The sequence below is a fragment of the Bidens hawaiensis genome, unplaced genomic scaffold (genome assembly GCF_021521415.1).
Source record: "Bidens hawaiensis isolate Kalapana, Puna unplaced genomic scaffold, B.hawaiensis_p1.1 tig00034188_1, whole genome shotgun sequence".
NCBI classification, from domain to species: domain Eukaryota; kingdom Viridiplantae; phylum Streptophyta; class Magnoliopsida; order Asterales; family Asteraceae; genus Bidens; species Bidens hawaiensis.
In genome coordinates this window covers 118,468-139,984 of record NW_027495896.1, presented here as the reverse complement: position 1 = coordinate 139,984, position 21,517 = coordinate 118,468, and the positions used below count along the sequence as shown (strand labels likewise).

The 21,517-nt window shown below is 34.6% G+C and overlaps 1 protein-coding gene across 1 annotated transcript; it reads left to right on the top strand.

Moving 5' to 3' along the window:
• Window positions 1-17,600: 17,600 nt before the first annotated feature.
• LOC143585851 (serine/threonine-protein phosphatase PP1 isozyme 3-like) lies at window positions 17,601-21,468 on the top strand. Its single transcript, XM_077067536.1, has 4 exons — window positions 17,601-17,932; window positions 19,379-19,938; window positions 20,861-21,083; window positions 21,218-21,468. The coding sequence occupies exons 1-3, from the start codon at window positions 17,755-17,757 to the stop codon at window positions 21,047-21,049; spliced, it is 927 nt and encodes a 308-aa protein (XP_076923651.1). The 5' UTR covers window positions 17,601-17,754; the 3' UTR covers window positions 21,050-21,083; window positions 21,218-21,468.
• Window positions 21,469-21,517: the final 49 nt, after the last annotated feature.

The window sequence follows — 21,517 nt, the reverse complement described above, 5'->3', positions numbered from 1 at the left end:
TTTCCCTCCTTAAGCCGATACACTCGTTTGTCATGTGGCCAAAATCTTCGTGGAAGGCACACCACTTAGACTTATCTTTGAAGTCGGTCGTCTTCTCATTCTTTCGGGGCCACCTTGCTTTTTCCCTTAGGTCCTTCATGGCACAGATCAAGCCATGAGTGTCCACAGAGAAACAATAGTCAGAGATGCAAGGATAGTCTTCATCGTCATCTCCTTCTTCGACTGCTCGTATGTTTTGATTGTTGAACTTGGTGTACGGCTTCGAATTGTTGTTCCTGTATGAGGATCCTTTATTCTTATCGGGGGATTCTTGTTTTGTTTGCCCCTCAAGACGATCCTGAATCCTTTTATCATCTTCTAATCGGATGAATCTTAACGCCCTATTCCTGACTTCATCTAAGGTCCTGCACGGAGTCATCACAAGATCGTCATAAAATGAGGAGCCCCTTTGAAGTCCCATCTTGAATACTTCAACAGCCGTAGCCATATCAAGATTAGGTATTTCTAGGGCTTCCCTGCCAAACCTTGTAACAAAATCCCTTAAGGATTCATCATAAGGTTGGACAACTCTATATAAATCACTAGTAACTTCTCAAATTTCCTACTACAAGAAAACTGGCTGTTGAACAAGTTAACTAAATGTGAAAAAGATGTAACAGAATAAGGAGGAAGACTTAGCAGCCATTTAAGTGCAGATCCTGTTAGTATGGATCCGAAACCCTTGCATAGACAAGCTTCCTTGAGTCTTTCAGGAATTGGATTGATCTCCATCCTTTCCCTATACTGAGCCACGTGCTCTTCCGGATCAGTGGTCCCATCATACACCTTCATGTTGGGGGTTTGAAAGCGTTTCGGGATCTCCGCATCGCATATCGGTGGAGCAAATCTGGACAGCTTGTGGCTCCTTTATGGTATTTCAGGAATTGGACGGGCCACTCCTGGCACGCTGGATATCATATCCTTAAGCTTCTGAAGTTCCCTAGCCATAGCCTGATTGATACCTGTATCCTGCATAGAGCCAAATCGCCGGCACAAAAACCCCGGGTGATGACAAATCGTCTATCACCACTTTATTAATTAAAAAAGGGTGTTACAATTTTGGAGATTATGATCAGTGGTACAATAATTCTAAGTGTATGAGCTGTGATAGAGAGAATACTCAGGTGTGTGTGTATACCATGTGTCCTATAACTGATCATAATCTCAATTATATATAATAGATAATAACTCAATGGAGTTATTAATAATAAATGCTATTAACTAATTTTCCTAAAAATCTGCCTTTATCTTCAATGTAAACGTAACAGCCACTTTGACCATGTGCTCCATCACTCAGGCTGCGAAATAGGGGGTAGACCAGGTCTTGGAGTCGTTACACTTGATAAATATCAGCCTTCATATAAGAAATAACCGTTAATAGCACGAAATACCGAGGATCCATGATCCTGACATAGCTCTGGAACTCTTCAGAAGGATAATTGATCCAGATACGTAAATATCTTCTTGACTACAAGTTAGTAGATAGACTGAGTCTTCTAATCGTTATACCTGCTAAATATTAGATTACACATGAGAACAACCGTTAGTAAATAATAAGTACTGTGGATCCTTGATCCTGACGGGATCTCGAACACACGCTAAGGATAACTGATCCAAAATATATGCCAGGATAACATATCCACAGTGTCAAATTTCTGTGCACTAACAATAAGCAAATAATGTAAATACAAAATCTTTTTCATCATATACTTTTATATACATGATTCTTTTACTAATAAATACATAATCAAGAATTTAAACTTCTTATTGCATGATAATAAACATCGTTTGGAACCATCTACTCGATGTTGCACGGGACCAATATTGTTAGTCAAAATTCATTTTCTAATAAATAATCAAAGACCTCTTCAATTTATACACAGCCAACCGCCCAACCCTCTTCAACGACTTATCAAAGTCACTTGTTGATTGTTGAGAAAGAAATTAAAGTCGAATAGACAATACAAAATAAGTCGATAAAAAGAAAAATATACATGTTTAATAAAAAGAACTTAAAGTCGTATACACAATTATTGGACACATTTTGATTGATTTATGCTCCTTGACACCAAATTATGGGTTGCAGTGTTGCACACCAATAACACATGCTACCTTTTAATTGATTTGCTTTGACGTACAAATATGAAACTCTACACGTAATAACTTTAAACTGTTATGAATACATTTAATATGGTGACTCTTCACATGCATAACCTCCTTCCATTCATTTCTTTTGTATTAATGCAATATCCTTATAAATAGATGTATATTGTATTTGGTCATGTACATCAATAAGAATCAATCTTCTTTCTCTTTATCATCTTTATACGTATATAAATCTTGCTAATAGGTCGATTTCACAAAACGTTATCAGCACGAAAGCTTTTGGAAGCCGTGTTATCAAAAAGGGAAAGTAGAGATATAGAGATGGAAGTGAACACTAGAATAAGGTAATTAACTACCAATCCCTTTCTCGTATATGCTATATGCTATATGCTATATGCTATATGCTATATGCTATATGCTATATGCTATATGCTATATGCTATATGCTATATGCTATATGCTATGTATAGTTAAACACGGTTATGAAATCTCATGAACTCAAATGATCATTTTTGAAAAGTATGGCATAAATTCTAACTTTATTTGGAACTTGTAAATTTTGAATATTCAGTATTAAATAAATTTAAGACTAAAGCTTCATGGGAAATAATACCCCATGTAAAGATTCATGAGCACAATAAATTAACATTCTAGTTATACTTTCTTTTAGTTCATGCATCTACATGACTTCATCGATACTGTGTATGGCGTTTCAATATTTTATACTAACATATGATATTTCAATATTTTATAAATAAATATATTCAACTTAGTTAAAAAAAAAATAGTTTTATTATTTATGATAAATAAAAGGTGTAAATATTCATGGGAAATATCCTTACATGCATAACTATATGATAACCAAGTTGACAAATTTGTGCCGTAGGGATGCTAATATTCATATATTTAATACGAAGTGTATGGTTCATTAAGGAATGATATTGGTAATTTATATTCAATGGCCACATGCAATTTTTAAGATTATATGTTGTAAGTGACTAAAAACACAAGCGTGATTATCATTTTCTTTTGTAACGGACCCAGGCATTAAATTTGCATATAGATGCTTTGTCATTGATTAGGATTAACATGGTTAACAAGTTTTTGTTGCATTGTGTTCATGAATTTAATCAACTAGTCTTTTGGGAATATATAAAGTTTGTTGTACTTGATTAAATGCAATTTAAATGACTAATAAATCACGTAATGGAATTTTGGTCGAATGGTATGCCATCATATAGACAATTTGGTTGTCTTCATTTTTGTAATTAGTTTTTTAGATTTATAGAGCGGTCATTTTTGTCTTCCCATGATAAGTTCTTTTACTATACATGTTTCTATGCAGTACCACATTTAAAGATGCATATTGCTTCTTGTTTAATATGCGCTTATCTTTTCAACTTGGTTTCTTAACTATTATCATCTCGACAAACTTCTTGTAAAAGAAAACAGTTTGTAGACCAATATTTACAACCAAAGGCTCCCATATTTAAAAGTTAAAAAAAAAAGGTTTTAATAAATTTTAATATTTTTAGGCGTGTATTAAATGAAATTTAATTGCTAAATTATTTTCTCTTGTATGAGACTAAATACAAAATCAAGAGAAGATTCTGAAACAACAATTGAAAATCTGTTATATTATTATTATGAAATTAATTTCGATATCATCACGTTTATAATTGTTTTATTTTTTTAATATATTTTTGAATAAGATATCATTTCGTAATACGTTGTTATTTGTTATAAAAGAATATATAAATAGATTGAATGGATATTTTTTGTTCACAGCTTTGTATGGTGACATTTCTTAGAAAATTGTCTAATATTTACTATGATATTTTACAACGATATCACATTTATGCTTATATTAAAAAGTCTATGAATCACATGTTATTTAAATGCATGAAATGTTTGTATAACAAAATTTATATGTTAGATGTTCTTCACCATCTGTCACTAAGATCTCATGAGCCTTGATAGAGATATTTGTTTGAATTTCAAAGTTAGATTGACAAATATATGTATATAAGATATATGTGTGATTGGTTACATTCTGATAAACTAGTACATAAGTTATATTTTTATTATAGGTGATGAAAATATCTTATTTCATAAGGTTGTATTGCAACTCGTTTTACTTAGTGACATGTTATAATGCATGCATTGTATGACCTAACTTTAAGTATATATACATTGTGTTCCATATGCTAGTGAACAACTAAATGACTAAAGCTGTGGTATATGATCACATGCTATACATACGAATGAATTGCGACATAAGTTCACTCATAATATAACACCCCAAGTGTCAAACTCCCTAAATATCGTTATTAATTTGTAGAAGGTTGTAAGGCTTTAGACCAATGTAACTTACATACTCGGTTGTTAATTGTTTCTCGGATTATATATGTTATGAGAAAGATTATTTATAATAAATTGTTGAATAAATCAATTTGCACACATCATATATGTTGGGTTTCTATGAAATTAACAAGCTTAGTTAACCATTTAACTAGTCACAATTAAGGCGGAAGCGTGATATTTACAAACTAAACATATGTATCCATGTGTTTATATATGTATATGTTCATGAATAACCTAGTTTATTCATGTTATAAGATTACCAATAATCTATTTACTAGAAACCCGAAGCAAGGATCAAATGATACGGAAAAGCTAAACTATCAAGCTTGTAAACACTTACATTCTTAACCCTTTAAGAGTTTAGTAGATGGTTGAAGAAGATGATGATGTGGATGCTAGACTTTCAAAGGAAAACCCTCAAACGGAATATACCCCGAGCCTCCAACACACACCGAGCTATGCTAGGAAGCTTGAACACGAAAAACCCGAGACCCGAGCCCTTCCTTTTTCTTTTTGCCGTAAACAAGAAAGAAAGAAAGAAAGGAAGAGTTTTTGATAACACATTACTTGAAAGTATGTTGATGTATATATTGAGATCATATCTCAACCAAATCACATGTTAGGTTTTTAGTCAAGTGAATTATACTCAACCTCCATCCATCCTTTACCAACTTTGACCAAAAGCTTGGGGTGTGGGGCCCACCCAAAACCGGCCCCAATATTATTATTATTATTATTTTTTTTTTTTTTTATTTTATTTATTTTATACATTATAAAATATATAAACACCCCATCTTTTATAAACCATTTTATAAAAGAACATATAGTTAAATAATCATTCCAATAATAATTATTTGTATAAATAAATTAACCAATTAATTTATTTAACACTTTCAAGTAAGTATTCAGAAACCCGATTTTCTGAATGTGTCGTGTTCTGTATTTGTCATATAGATCTTATCTTAACAAATACTTAATTGGTGTGTGTCTAACTCGTTATTGGGTATGACCCGACTTGGATCAAACACGGCTAGCTACATTAACCTAATTATGTGTCTCGGGCATACGGTATTCCAACAATCTCCCACTTGCACGTGACTCATAAGAAGTTAATGCTAATGGTGAATACCGCCTAACAACAGGTCACCACCCCTAGTGTGTTTGACTAAGTGCCATTCAATAACATCATCCACTTCAAGTCCATACTTGATATGATATAGGTAAGTCATATCATTATATCCCTTTGTTTCTAGATGTCCTGTCAAATCGAAGAGACACAGAGTGATCATTCTCTCAATGATTTAACTTCTTAGGCCTTAGACATCTAAACTCTCAACACATAAGAGGAACAAATCCCATCTTGACTGCATACATCCTTGTTGACATCTTGTATGATATCTGAGCTCTTTCTTTTACGTCATCGTGTTACCGAAAAACAAAGAAGAGAGTCAAGTTATCAGACTTGATGAAAAACCAGATCCAATATGCATCTCAGGTCAAAGGACACAATAATACTCGCCTTTACTCAAGGATTACTTATGATCAGTTGCACTAACTCTATGCAGTGATCCTTGAGAGCGGATCATGTCCAATATTTGTATCCCACAAATATCTATGAACCTTGGTGGCAAACCTATGCCCTATATTCATCACATGAATATCAACCAATCCGGGTTCATAATAGTCTTAACTTCATACTTGTTCCCACAAGTATGATCGACTACGGACGTTTAGAACAACATAAGTTATTCATGGATTAAACATGCAAATATAGAACATAACTCATTGAATAATTAAAACATAATTAATTTTCATGAGATACCCATTACATTCGTTCTTATACAAACACTAAATACAGATTAAATCCACTCACTAGAATACCGAAGTCCTAATGCACAAACATGACCCTCATGCTTTGGCCTATCGAGGAGCTTCGTGAGTGGGTCCGCAATATTTTGATCGGTATGAACTTTATGAATACATATCTTTCTCTTTTCAACTTCATCCCTTATGTAGTTGAATCTGCGCTCAATGTGCCTCGTTTTCTGATGAGCACGAGGCTCCTTGATCTGTGCAATAGCACCTTCATTGTCACAGAATATTTCTAGGGGCTCCTGAATGGTAGAGATAATCCCTAGATCCATGATGAACTTTTTCATCCATGCAGCCTCTTGGGCTGCCATTGAAGCGGCGATGTACTCAGATTCTGTAGTGGATAACGCGACAACATCCTGCTTCGAACTCTTCCAAGAGACAGCGCCTCCATTCAAAATGAAGACATATCCCGACTGTGACCAAGAATCATCTCGGTCAGTTTGAAAACTCGCATCCACGTAACCCTTTACGACGAGTTCCTCCTCACCAGACCCATATATTAAAAACATATCCTTAGTCCTTCTAAGGTATTTTAATATATTCTTGACAGCCATCCAATGACTGTCACCTGGGTTGTGCTGGTATCTACTCGTTATGCTTAAAGCATACGAGACGTCCGGTCTGGTGCACATCATTGCATACATAATAGATCCTATTGCCGAAGCATAAGGAACATGCTTCATCCTATCCTGCTCTTCCTTAGAGCTAGGACTTTGGGATGAGCTCAACACGGTTCCTCTAGGAATAGGTACCAAACCTTTCTTAGAGTTTTCCATCCTGAACCTTTTCAGGATTTTATCAATGTACGCACTTTGATTGAGTCCGATCAATTTCCTTTGTCTATCCCTATAGACCTTTATTCCCAAGATATATGTCGCTTCTCCAAGATCCTTAATTGAGAAACGACTACTTAACCACGCTTTAACGTTTTCCATACTTGGTATATCATTTCCAAATAAAAGTATATCATCGACATACAAAATAAGGAAAATGATTATACTCCCACTAGCCCATTTATACACACACGCCTCATCACCGTTTTGGACGAAACCAAACGCTTTGATTTCTTCATTAAAACGATGATTCCACATCCGTGATGCTTGTTTCAACCCGTAGATTGATTTCCTTAACTTACAAACTTTATCAGGATTAGATGGATCGACAAAACCTTCAGGCTGAACCATATGGACATCTTCCTCAAGATATCCATTTAGAAAAGCGGTCTTGACATCCATTTGCCATATCTCATAATCAAAATGAGCTGCAATGGCAAATAATATCCTAATCGACTTAAGCATCGCGACCGGCGAGAAGGTTTCATCATAATCAATCCCTTGAGTTTGCGTGAAACCTTTTGCTACAAGTCGTGCTTTGTAAGTATCTAAATTTCCATGCATATCGGTCTTCCTTTTGAAGACCCACTTACATCCAACCAGTTTGGAGTTAAGTGGACGATCAACCAATTCCCAAACTTGATTATCGTGCATGGATTGCATCTCGGCGCTCATGGCTTCAAGCCACTTGTCACAATCAGGTTGTGACATAGCATCTTTGTAGGAGATCGGTTCATCCGAATCGACCAAGTAGCAATCATCCACAAGAAATCCATATTTCTTGGGAGGTCGACTAATCCTATTAGATCTGCGAGCAACGTGTGTATGATCAACCATTTGATCATCTTCAACATCCTCGTGTTGAAAGCTAGTATCGACCAACTGTGTATCATCAAGTGATTCTTGAACCTCTTCAAGTTCCACTTTCTTTTCACTAGGTCCTTCCATAAGGAACCTAGTTTCTAAGAAGTATCCTTTGCGTGAAACAAACACTTTTTGTTCACTAGGATCATAGAATATATATCCTATATCATCCTTTGGGTATCCTATGAAGATACACCTGATGGATCGAGCCTCAAGTTTATTTGGGGTGTCACGTTTAACATAAACTATGCATCCCCATACCCTTAAATATGAAAAAGATGGAACCTTTCCATGCCACACTTCATAGGGTATTCGATCCACCTTTTTGGTCGGGGCCATATTCAAAATACGAGCCGCTGTGAGTAGCGCATATCCCCAAAATGATGGCGGTAGTGAGCTTCGTGCCATCATTGATCGAACCATGTCCAACAGTGTTCGATTCCTCCTCTCGGATACTCCGTTATGTTGAGGAGTTCCAGGAGGAGTGAGCTGTGAAATAATTCCACAATCTCTAAGATGACTTTGAAAAACATCACTTAGGTATTCGCCTCCTCTATCGGAGCGGAGTACCTTGATTGTTCGGTCGAGCTGATTTTGTACTTCATTTTGAAATTCTTTGAACATTTCAAAGGCTTCATGTTTGTGTTTCATTAGATAAACATACCCATATCGACTAAAATCGTCGGTAAAGGTAATGAAGTACCTTTCACTATTCCTACTAGTTGGCTTGAAAGGTCCGCATACATCCGTATGTATGATACCTAACAAATCCTTAGCCCTTTCATTTGTACCTTTGAAAGGCTCTTTGGTCATCTTGCCTTGAATACAAGATTCACACTCATCAAACGAACCTAACTCGTTTGTTTTCAAAAGACCTTTCTTTTGGAGAGTATTTATACGATTCTTGTTTATGTGTCCAAGGCGACAATGCCAAATGTAGGAATCACTCAAATCCTTTTTGAGTCTTTTAGTAGAAGTTTGATATAATGAGCTATTTAAGGTATTATCATGAACCAATTCATAAATACCGTTGTTTGGTACAGCTTTAAAATAAAAGATACCATTAGATGATACATGCATTTCTGATCTCACAAATTTAAAGTCAAAATTACATTGTCTAAGAAGGTGCACAGAAATAATGTTCCTAGTCAAACTAGGAGCATACAAAACATTTCTCAAAATAACTTCCAAACCACTTGGAAGCGATAAAGTGAAGTCTCCTCTAGCGACCACGTGCACCCTTGCACCGTTGCCCATGAAAAGATTCACTTCGCCCTTCTTTAAGTCTTCATTCTTTTTGAACCCCTGCAACCAATTGCAAATATGAGTTCCACATCCGGTATCCAATACCCATGTGTTAGAAGAAAAAAGATTTAGCTCAACATTAATCATAAAGACATTACCCGAGGTATGCGCCGCATTCCTCTTGTCTTTTAGCTCTTTTAGGTAGACCGGACAATTGCGTTTCCAGTGTCCGGTCTCCCCACAACCAAAACAAGGATCATCCTTATGACCCTTCGGTTCCATAACCTTTTGTTTCTTTGCCATAACCGGTGATTTGCCCTTACCCTTAAGATGCACTGGGGGACCCTTTCTTTTTGCTACCTTAGCCTTAGGATTGGGTTGAGACCGATTCTTGGATCTACCTTCATTGATCGCAAACATGGGTAAAACCCTTTTGCCCATGCTCGCCTCGGCTGTTTTAAGCATTGAGTGAAGTTCTCCAATGGTTTTGTCCCACCCGTTCATGTTATAATTTAACACGAAAGTGTCGAACCTTTTCGACAAAGAGTTAAGGATCAAATCCGTTGCTAACTCTTTTGAGATGGGACAATTGAGCTTGGCGAGGCGATCAATGTAACTTTTCATCTTAAGTACATAAGTTGAAACTGGTTGATTATCATCCATTCTACATGCATGCAAGGCTCGAACCGTTTCGAACCTTTCAACTCTTGATTGCTTAAGGAACATTTCCTTAAGTTGAGTAATCATGTCGTACGCATTATGGTTTTCGAAATCCTTTTGGATTTCGGGAACCATAGTCGCCAACATGAGGCATGACACTTGAATGGAATCTTCCGTAAGTTTGACCCAATTCATATATTCGACCTCACTACCCTCTTCCGGTTCTTCGGGGATAGGTGTTTCCAAAACATGATATAATTTTTCTTGTTTTAGAACAATCCTTAAATTTCGGAACCAATCCGAAAAGTTATTGTGGTTAAGACGGTCTTTAGCGAGAATAGATCGGAGAGAGACATTTTGGACGTTAGGGATTATGTTGTCGTCGACGTGTGCGGCCATCTGCAGAATTTTAATTAAGTTCATTTTAGTGTTTTACCTTTTTAATTATTAATACCCTTTTATATATATACCAAATATAATTAATAATTAAAATCTAGAATCCAACGATAAACCCGACTCCGGTTAGGTGACCTTTTTCCCATTGTCGATTTATCAAGGTAGTTATTCATAACAATTGCAAACCCTTTTGCAACTTCTAGAGTTTATGGGACCGGTTCGAAATCATATTTCGTGTCGGCATGTTTATCCCATCAACACCTATTAGACCCCATGCTTGGGTGACCCTCTTCACATGGTTCTAATTTAAGTCGTCCTACTTGTATCAACTTGTAATATTAACATACAAACGGTTAGGTGACCTTTTTCCCATTTATATGCCAATATTACCTTAACATATTAATTTACTCTATGCGGTTAGGTGACCTTTTTCCCACTAAGAGCTTACTAATATGTTAAGCGTTATACAAAAGGATGGTGTTTAACTTATTATCCTTAATTTTAAAAGGGATTTTTAGTTTTAATAATTCTAGTTGTAAAACTTTAAATCATGTACTAACATGCATTTAGTAACATGATATTTTGAAACCATTTTCAAAATTCTAATTTATAATAAAGCCATTTTATTATGGGCGTGAGACGGCTAGTTAATAAATCCATTTTATTAAACTATGTGTCACGTAATTACCGATAATTATTAGAACCCGTTTTATGCTTTGTTAATTAATTCTATGTGACGAAGTTGATATCCTAATATCTAACAACCACACAATCAACCAATCAATTAATTAACAAGCATACACAATTATACTAGACACGAGCCACTAAGTTAGACCACACTTGTTAGCCGAAACAAGTGTGTGTCTTAGGTCCGATCCTAAGGGACACATGACACATGGATGTTGTAGCTCCCACTCGATCCCGCATCCAAATGCTTCGAGCATCTTCTTCAACCCCGTTGTGATCCATTGGGCTTGAACTTGGGCCTTAGCTTCCATAAGCTTCCATTTGGGCTTAATTGGTGGGCTTAGGTCCTTTTGGGCTTGAATCCCTTTAATGGGCTTGTGAGACCCATTATCACCATACCCGGCCCAATTAGGCCCAAATTTCCAATTTTGCAATCTTCTTTAATTTTACAAAATCAAATGTCCTAATACATTTTTTTCTATAAAATAAAGATATTACAAATAACCTATTTATTACATACCCATATGAATAAATAATTACAAAATAGCCCCTAATTAATTATTACAAACCGAAACTTTGAATAATTAACAACAATCACAACATCAACCACAAATAAACATCCACTTTGGTCTACGGCTCGGTCTAGTTTTAACAAACATAACCCGTTATGTTTTAGGAACCCGTTCCAAAACCCCTTGACTTTATCGGGCCTAGCCCAACCCATTTGGGCTTGACCCAATAACTAGATTATGGGCTTCGGCCCACATGTGCAAAACACATGGGCTTCGGCCCAATTAACCAAAAATGGGCTTCGGCCCATATAGCCTTTTCCCTTTTATTTCCGGTTAGCCCAATAACCATATTCAAGTGGGCTTCGGCCCAAATTCCCCCGAATTGGGCTTCGGCCCATTAACTCGGTTTTTTTTTTTTTTTTTTTTTTTTTGAACAAAGCCAAAAACAATAACAAGATTAAATACAAAAAAAAATCATGCATGTTAATTTTTTGTATAAAATCTTTCAAGGGGAAAAATATAAAACCGAGAACCCGAAGCTTAGTTTCCCGTATCCCGGCTCTTGATGCCATTTGTTGGGTTTCTATGAAATTAACAAGCTTAGTTAACCATTTAACTAGTCACAATTAAGGCGGAAGCGTGATATTTACAAACTAAACATATGTATCCATGTGTTTATATATGTATATGTTCATGAATAACCTAGTTTATTCATGTTATAAGATTACCAATAATCTATTTACTAGAAACCCGAAGCAAGGATCAAATGATACGGAAAAGCTAAACTATCAAGCTTGTAAACACTTACATTCTTAACCCTTTAAGAGTTTAGTAGATGGTTGAAGAAGATGATGATGTGGATGCTAGACTTTCAAAGGAAAACCCTCAAACGGAATATACCCCGAGCCTCCAACACATACCGAGCTATGCTAGGAAGCTTGAACACGAAAAACCCGAGACCCGAGCCCTTCCTTTTTCTTTTTGCCGTAAACAAGAAAGAAAGAAAGAAAGGAAGAGTTTTTGATAACACATTACTTGAAAGTATGTTGATGTATATATTGAGATCATATCTCAACCAAATCACATGTTAGGTTTTTAGTCAAGTGAATTATACTCAACCTCCATCCATCCTTTACCAACTTTGACCAAAAGCTTGGGGTGTGGGGCCCACCCAAAACCGGCCCCAATATTATTATTATTATTATTTTTTTTTTTTTATTTATTTTATACATTATAAAATATATAAACACCCCATCTTTTATAAACCATTTTATAAAAGAACATATAGTTAAATAATCATTCCAATAATAATTATTTGTATAAATAAATTAACCAATTAATTTATTTAACACTTTCAAGTAAGTATTCAGAAACCCGATTTTCTGAATGTGTCGTGTTCTGTATTTGTCATATAGATCTTATCTTAACAAATACTTAATTGGTGTGTGTCTAACTCGTTATTGGGTATGACCCGACTTGGATCAAACACGGCTAGCTACATTAACCTAATTATGTGTCTCGGGCATACGGTATTCCAACAATATATGCTCATTTAGTAGCAATATTATCAAAAGAGTAAAGAGGTTTGAAATAACCACTATTAAGGTTGTGGTTCTAATCAATTCCCTAAAATGATTGTGATGATATACCAGGCACATTGTAAAGGTTGTGATCATGTAATTGAGGAAATTGTAATGATTTTAATCCGTAGAAATGAATGTGATGATGAGATCAACCGGGCTAATGGTGATCATGATATTAATGAGATCAACCGGGTTAGTGGTGATTATGATAGTAGTGGAATCAACCGAGATTGAGATAGTTGTAATGACGATCATGAGAAAGATGATATCAACCGATTAATAATAAAAGTGATCACAAGTGGTATACTAAGAGAATGGCCCGAGAATATAATGTGTAAAAGTGCTAGCATGAATTTTTAATTAATAATGCACTATATTCTTGAATATTTTGTCGCGTGTTAAATAAACACAAGTGAAACTAAAGCATATATGATCATAATACATAAATTATGAATCATGATTGTTTAATATATTGGCTTGACCGGTTTGACCATTCCGAGTCATTGATGATGTGAATTTATTGGAGAACTAGAAGATTCTTCATGGTAATTAAACATACAATGTTTGTTCTCAATGGGAAATTAATTGTTAACCAACTAAGTTGGGTTTAAATCTCTACTATACCATGAAAATGATATCCTGACATGATACCATTTAGTGTTTTTAAAATCGATGCATCGTCTAAATGGTTATCAAATTCGCAACCTGAAGTTTGCGTGACTTGTGACTTAGCTAATAGCAAGCACACTATTCTAGAGGTGATCTTAATTCCCATATTACTAATGATTATTGGAATAAGTGTTAAACAACATGTGATTATTTTTTTGTCGATGACAATGATCAAACGTCTATGATTGATTGCAAAATCAATAATCATGAGAGCAAGAGTTCATATTTGTATGTTGCAGCATATGAATTTATGTGACGTATTATTAAATCACATATGGCCAATAAGTTATAATTCTTCATCCCCATTACAATTGGTTTTCGGTCAGGAACCAAATATTTCCCATTTATAGTTTTTAAAAGTGCCTAACACATTGCAATTACTCCACCATAATGCACAAATATGGGACCTCGAAGAAGGTTGGAAATATATATTGGATATGAAAAGGTATTAATAACCATGTATTTAGAGTCATCAACGTGGGATTCGTTTACGACTCGATTGATTTTTTTACTTAAACAAAATATTCCAACATGAGGGGGAAATAAGAAGCAGTTGGAAAATTAAAAAGTTGTAATGAATTATCATTGTGTTGATCCTCAAGTTAAAAAGTGTATACAAGAAGTTAAAAAGATAATTCATTTACAATAATTAGTGAATTAACTACCAGATGCAGTCACTGACCTAAATAGAGTGACTAGCTAAGTCACATATAACAACTGCTAGTGCTCCGACTAATGTTATTAAAAGGACAACCATACATTGGTGATGAGTCTAAGGCACGCCTGAAGCGTGATAGATTATTCGGTTCAAAGAATAAAAATCCTCAAAAATGGAGCAAGTAATGAAAATGGTCAAGTCGAGGTATAATGAAAGATTCTCTTTAAGAGACGATAGATATGATGGTTCTAGAAGAGAACCTCAGGTACCTGAAAATAAAAGAGATCTCAACAAACTATATCATGTCTAGATATATATGGAATCGAAAAAAATTGATGTTGATAATTTTATATAGCGCTTGAAATAATGAAAACATTAAGGATCAAGAACTAAATTCTGCCGATAAATGAGATATTAAAATGATTGGCCAAAATGAACAGATGCAAATGATGCAGAACTGAATTCTCTCACGAATCTGCTAGCTTTTGGACAAGTGGTCCATACAACTAATTGTTGTAATATATATTAGATATAAAAGAGTCTTTTCTACGAAAGCATGATAAGAAAAATAAAAACGATGAGGAGATATATTCTCTAGTGGTGGATGCAACTCAATTTAATCTGGTAATACAAGAGAGAAATAATACGCATCTGATAAATATTATGATAATGAAAAATATCCTTGAAGTATTTAAATTTCTAAAATCATATATAATAAGTTCTCGAGAACGATATGATTGTATTATATAAATTTGGATCCGAGTACATATTATTCGTGTATACATTGATGAATGGAATATATATGGAACTCATGGTGAGTTTCCTAACACGATTTATTGGTTAAAAGTAAGCATCTTAAGGATGTAATTCCTATACATTAATAAGCATATGGTGATATTGAATAAACTATGTAAAAGAATGGTATGATATGGAATGAAATTAAAATAATTTTTGATGACTTCTTTAAATATGACATAGAAAAGAATGTGCTAACCAGATGAAGTTTATGTGCCAAACTCTTGAAGAATAAATTTGTATACATAATTGGTTAACATGGAAGGAAATCTATAATGAATTGCAAAAACTTTTGAGTCGTATATTGTATACATGATTGGTTAACATAGAAGGAAGTTCATATTATAAATGCATGAAGCATTTAAGCTAAAAGCTCAAGAAATTTATTATATGAAATTAACAAGTTCTATACGTGAACTATAAAAGCCGAGTCAAAAATGATATAATCAATCGGTGATTATCTCTTGGAAAAGAGATATGAATATGATATATTTGATCCATGTATGGAATATTTTAATATTAAATCAATAGTATCATGTTGTATCTTATAAATAGATGGTATGCATATAGAGCCTTTCTATAATGATATTTTTATCAATCAAACTTCATATATAAAACGTTGGAGCATGAATAAAGTTCATCTCATATAAAACAAATACTCTAATTCTAAATCCAACCTCTTGGTCAAGAAGTACTATAATTTATTGCAATTGGTGCAATATTTCTTGCTAGCTATACACAACTAGATATATTATTTATTTATATTTATTAATAAGATATAACTTGTTTCAAGTAGAGAGGCTTCGAAATGAGCTAAACATAAATATTTTGATACATTCAAGGTATGAAAGATATGAGTTTTTTTTACTAACAAGTGAATAAAAGGTTTGGTTAGTTATGTTGATGCAGGGAATGTAATATAGCAAAGTCATAGATGTTGTGGCACTTATTTACAAGATGAGGTACTACAAGTCACTTATTTACAAGATGATGTACTATTAGTCATACACGGAGATAGTATGTAATTCCTCCAAATAATGAAGTGTACGGTACAAGATCATGCGGCGGATTGTTAACTATAAAAGTCTCAAACAAACTTTCCAAGAAGATCGAAACTCATAACTTACGGATGTATAAATGAGGGGGAGTATTATACGCGTTGCACTCTTTTTCCCTTAGCTATGGTTTTGTCCCAATGGGTTTTTCTAGCAAGGTTTTTAATGAGGCAACATCATCAAGCGTATTTCATCATGTTTATAGTCAGGGGGGGGGGGTATGAATACATTTAATATGGTGACTCTCCACATGCATAACCTCCTTCCATTCATTTCCTTTGTATTAATGCAATATCCTTATAAATAGATGTATCTTGTATTTGGTCATGTACATCAATAAGAATCAATCTTCTTTCTCTTTATCATCTCTATATGTATATAAATCTTGCTAATAGGTCGATTTCACAACATAAACATAATAAACTAATTTGATATGTTAAAAACTAACATTTTCTATTTTCTTAACCTTTTTTGAATATTGATAAGGGGGTGAGAATCTAATCACTTAGTCAGACATATGCTTTATCCTGTTAACCACTTAACAAAGTAACTGGTCGGATACATAACCTAATATCTATATATCTAGCATTAAAAATTATTCTAAAAAACTATCTTCATACTCTTTTTGAATAACTCAAATTTCTGGTTTGCTTCTTGGATTCTAACTTCATTCATCCTAAATTAACTAATGATAAACTCGGTACCGAACTGATCCAGGCAATGTTGTTGAGACCGGATCGGACCGACTAGGATTCGGTCCACTGATCTGTCAGGTTCTATGTAGTCCGCTCGGCTCCCAGAGAACCGGTCGGTCCGAACCGCTTCAACCGAAAAACCAGACCGGTTGAACAGTTTACTATGAAAAAAATATCTGTTTTTTTGAAAAAAAAATTCCAACCCTACCCGTCTTTTTTTACCAAAGTTGTTCGACCATTGAACCGGTTGGCGGTTGCCCCTCTGGTTCGATGTCTGATCCAGTTATGAATGCGTTGATATAGGTAAGGAATATTCCGATCCCAATTATCTTAAAAACTTGATACTAATATAAAAGACAAAAATTCAAAAAATATCAGTACCAAACAAAACCTTACCGATATAATACCACAACTACCAAATTCAGTACCGGTGGGGATTCAATACCGCATCCATCCCTAGATCAAACCATTCATTTTATGATTTAACATTTTAACCCAAAGCTTTTAGTCAAAGTGACGTTATTATTTCCCTTAAAATAATATAACCCCCCAATCACATCCCAACACACACTTTTAGGCTCTTCTTCCTTAATCCTTCCAGACAATAATAATCGATAGATAAGCCGACACTTTTTCTCTAACCCTTTTCATCTCAGATCACAAAAACCCATATCAATTTCACCAAAATAATCAAGGGGTTTTTGTACTAGCGTCTGAGATGGACCCAGTGGCTCTTGATAATATTATCCAGCGGCTAATTGAAGTCCGATCGAACAAACCCGGGAAGCTGGTTCAGTTGTCTGAGAGTGAAATCAAGCAGCTTTGCGTTGCCTCTCGTGATATCTTTATGAAGCAGCCTAATTTGCTTGAACTTGAAGCACCCATCAAGATTTGTGGTATTTTTTTATTTATTAATCTTGTTTGTTTCATGATTAATTTGGTTTTGTGGGATTTGGGTGTTTGGTGTTTTGAGTTTGGTATTAGGGTTGTTGGTATTTGGGAAATTTGACTTAATGGTTTTCGGTTATATGTATAATATTTAGTTTCTATTAAACATTGTGCAATGTGTTTAATTTGATGTGTAGTCTTATGGTTAGAAATAGGCATAAGGGAATTGACTACAACAACTAAAGGGAACTGCTCCCACTAACGCATTTTCTGCTAATAATGTGAGAGCAAAGGAAACAAAAGAAATGCAGGTAAAAGGTACTCGATATGGATTATGTGGGTTTGGAGGGAACATATTGTTTTTGCTCCATTGAAACATTTTTGTCTTTTAAGGACGGAATCTGGAGGAGACTTGGCAGCGCCCATGTGGGCTTTGCCAAGTTTCTTTTGGATTTCATTACTGACGACATGGATGTTTTATTGGGGCGAGATTGAGACGTACCCGACAAGGCCACTAAGTCCCTATTAGGCATTTTCTACGTGCATTTCTTTTTGTTTCCTTTGTTCTCATATTATAAGTGGGTGGTAAGCTGGTGCAAGTAGTTTGCTTTAATTGTTGTAGCTGATTCCCTTATGCTTATTTCTAATATAGCCATGAAGTATTTGTTTCATGCAAGAAAATGAATATGAATTAGCCTAAATCTCTCATGGGATCTTGCTAAAATTTTCTGCCTAGGATTGATATATTATGATTTTTATCTACATTATACAATGTGCATTACTTAAAAATTTTTTAATTTTTTTTATAATCACCCTCTTACGCTCCAAGGCATTTAGGTCCCAGAATCCAAGGCGTGGGGTGTTGCTCTATGTAGTACAACTAAATAAACTTTAACAACTAGAAGATGGTTCTCTCATACCTGTTTTATATATCAATCTTTTTATCAAGCAAATCTTGCATAATTTTTTATCCCTTCTTTTTACGTATCAATCTATTCATCCTACTTTTGACCAGTTTGATCCAGAAGTACATGAGGTGTTTTCTTGATCACCTCGTGCGCGCCTTGCTGCCTTTGTAAACCAAGATCATCTTCACAATAACGTAGATCCACCTTTGTTTATTTATATATGACATGAGCTCATTTCTTATGCTTCTTAGTGAGTTACCTGTAATTAGTGCATGTATATATGTCCTTATCATTAAAGGTAGCAATTTCGATTGGTTTACTTAAAATTGTGTCGTTATGGGTGGTGTTTGTCTCTCAAATAGGTCAAATTAGATGTCTTTTAAAAGGGGAATGTGTTAATTGGTCAAACGGGTTGAAAGGCTCCCTGAGTCTTCTTTTAGTTCATACAACCTCCTAAGTTGTGCTGCATGATGTAAATATAACAAATATTATTTACAAATAAACACTGATGCATCTCATTTGTTTTTCATTTTTTTTAAATTTTAGGCGATATTCACGGACAATATAGCGACTTATTACGACTCTTCGAATATGGCGGATTCCCTCCACAATCCAATTACCTTTTTCTTGGTGATTATGTAGACCGAGGCAAACAAAGTCTAGAAACAATATGTCTACTTCTTGCTTACAAAATTAAATACCCCGAAAACTTTTTTCTTCTAAGAGGAAACCACGAATGTGCATCCATAAACCGAATATACGGATTTTATGATGAGTGCAAAAGACGGTTCAATGTAAAACTGTGGAAAGCTTTTACAGACTGTTTTAACTGTTTACCCGTTGCGGCTCTTATTGATGATAAGATACTCTGCATGCATGGGGGATTATCGCCCGATTTATCGGATTTGGATCAAATTAGGAATTTGCCACTGCCCACTGCGATTCCTGATACGGGATTGCTTTGTGATTTGTTGTGGTCGGACCCAAGTAAAGATGTGAAAGGATGGGGGATGAATGATAGAGGGGTTTCCTTTACTTTCGGGCCCGATAAGGTGTCGGAGTTTTTGAATAAGCATGATCTTGATCTTGTTTGCCGGGCCCACCAGGTTGGTTATAAGTTATAATTTATGTTTTATTTTTTTAAACTTTTTTGTCTTGAAAAGAATGAAATATATGAATCAGTTTTTTATCCTGTTAAATAGGCTGCTTTGGGTTTTGTTTAAATGGGTTTGGGTCAATTTTTGTTCAAACCAGCAGACACGATTAGTTAAATGGATCGTGTTTGGGTCAACCTGGTGGGTTCACGGGTTGATCTGTTTAACCTGTATATTAATACTTTTGGTATTTTAAATATGTTTTATACAATAATTTTTGCTATTTTATGTTTTTTATGCCAAAATTTAAACTTTTATTAAGAATATGGCATACTGGCATAGTGTAAAAATAATTGTTTCAAAACGACAAAAATAATATGTAAATTTAGAGTTCCAGAGTAGTAAAATGTAAAAAAAAAGTTGGGAACAATTTTTTCCCCAGTTAAACGGGCCATGTTCGTGTCAACCCGCGAATACATGTATCGTGTTTGTGTTCTTTGCGTGACATGATTTTCGGGTTAAACAGATCATGGTCGTGTCAGCCCATGAATGCACGTGTCGTGTTTGGGTTCATGTGTGTGACACCATTAAATCTTTGGGTTTGACCGACGAATCCACGGACATGATCTGTTTAACAGCCCTTGTTGAAAGTCACCCAAAGTGTATCCAAATCTTAAATCTTTTTATTGATAAATGTTTATTTATTCTTGTGATACTATGGTTTTTTTTTAATCATTTATTGCACATTTTATATTAATAAATTTCAAAGAAGTCGGATTAAAAATTTATTTGTGGGTGGGCCCAATCTGACCCAACCTGTTTATATGTAAGAAAATGTTTGGATATCTTTTGACATTTCAACAAGGAGAATATAGTTTAATTTTATCATATTATTTTTTATTGTATGTTCATTAAAACACTTAATATGCTGCAGGTTGTGGAGGATGGTTATGAATTCTTTGCAGACAGACAACTTGTTACTATATTTTCAGCCCCAAACTATTGTGGTGAATTTGATAATGCAGGCGCCATGATGAGTGTCGATGAGAATTTAATGTGCTCGTTTCAAATCCTTAAACCAGCTGAGAAGAAAAATAAGTTCATGACATCTACAAAGATGTAATTGTTGCATTGTTTCAACTGCTCATTTTCCCGAGGTTAGATCATTCTTATATTACTTAAATTTACCTCCTTTGTATTTTTACTTTTCTTGTTGCAACTGATTAGCAGTTTTTGATTATTCCATATCGCGTGTTTAGACTTTGAAGTATATTTTTTTTATCTTGTGCAGATGACTGGTGCTGATTTTAGGGAAAGAAAAAGTGGGAATGTGACTCTTTTCGTCTTGTGTATTATGACTTGATCGCATATCGGCGAATCCAACGGAATGGTTATGTTTAGCAGGTGGAAAATGATGAAATTTGTGGAAATTGTGTTTTTTAAACTGTTGCATCAAATATGTTTATATTTAGCCTTTACCCAGGTTTGGTAGTTTTAACATTGGAATGCTTAATCCTTTGAAAAATTTGTCATTTAAATCAACTGGTTTTCGATTTGCATTGTACCTTGTGTTCGCTAATGCATGAAACGC

Coding starts and splice junctions, on each gene's coding strand:
- LOC143585851 (XM_077067536.1), top strand. CDS start 17,755: ATGGACCCAGTGGCTCTTGATAATATTATCCAGCGGCTAATTGAAGTC. Junction 17,933..19,378: donor AGCACCCATCAAGATTTGTG/GTATTTTTTTAT, acceptor TTTAAATTTTAG/GCGATATTCACGGACAATAT. Junction 19,939..20,860: donor TTGTTTGCCGGGCCCACCAG/GTTGGTTATAAG, acceptor AATATGCTGCAG/GTTGTGGAGGATGGTTATGA.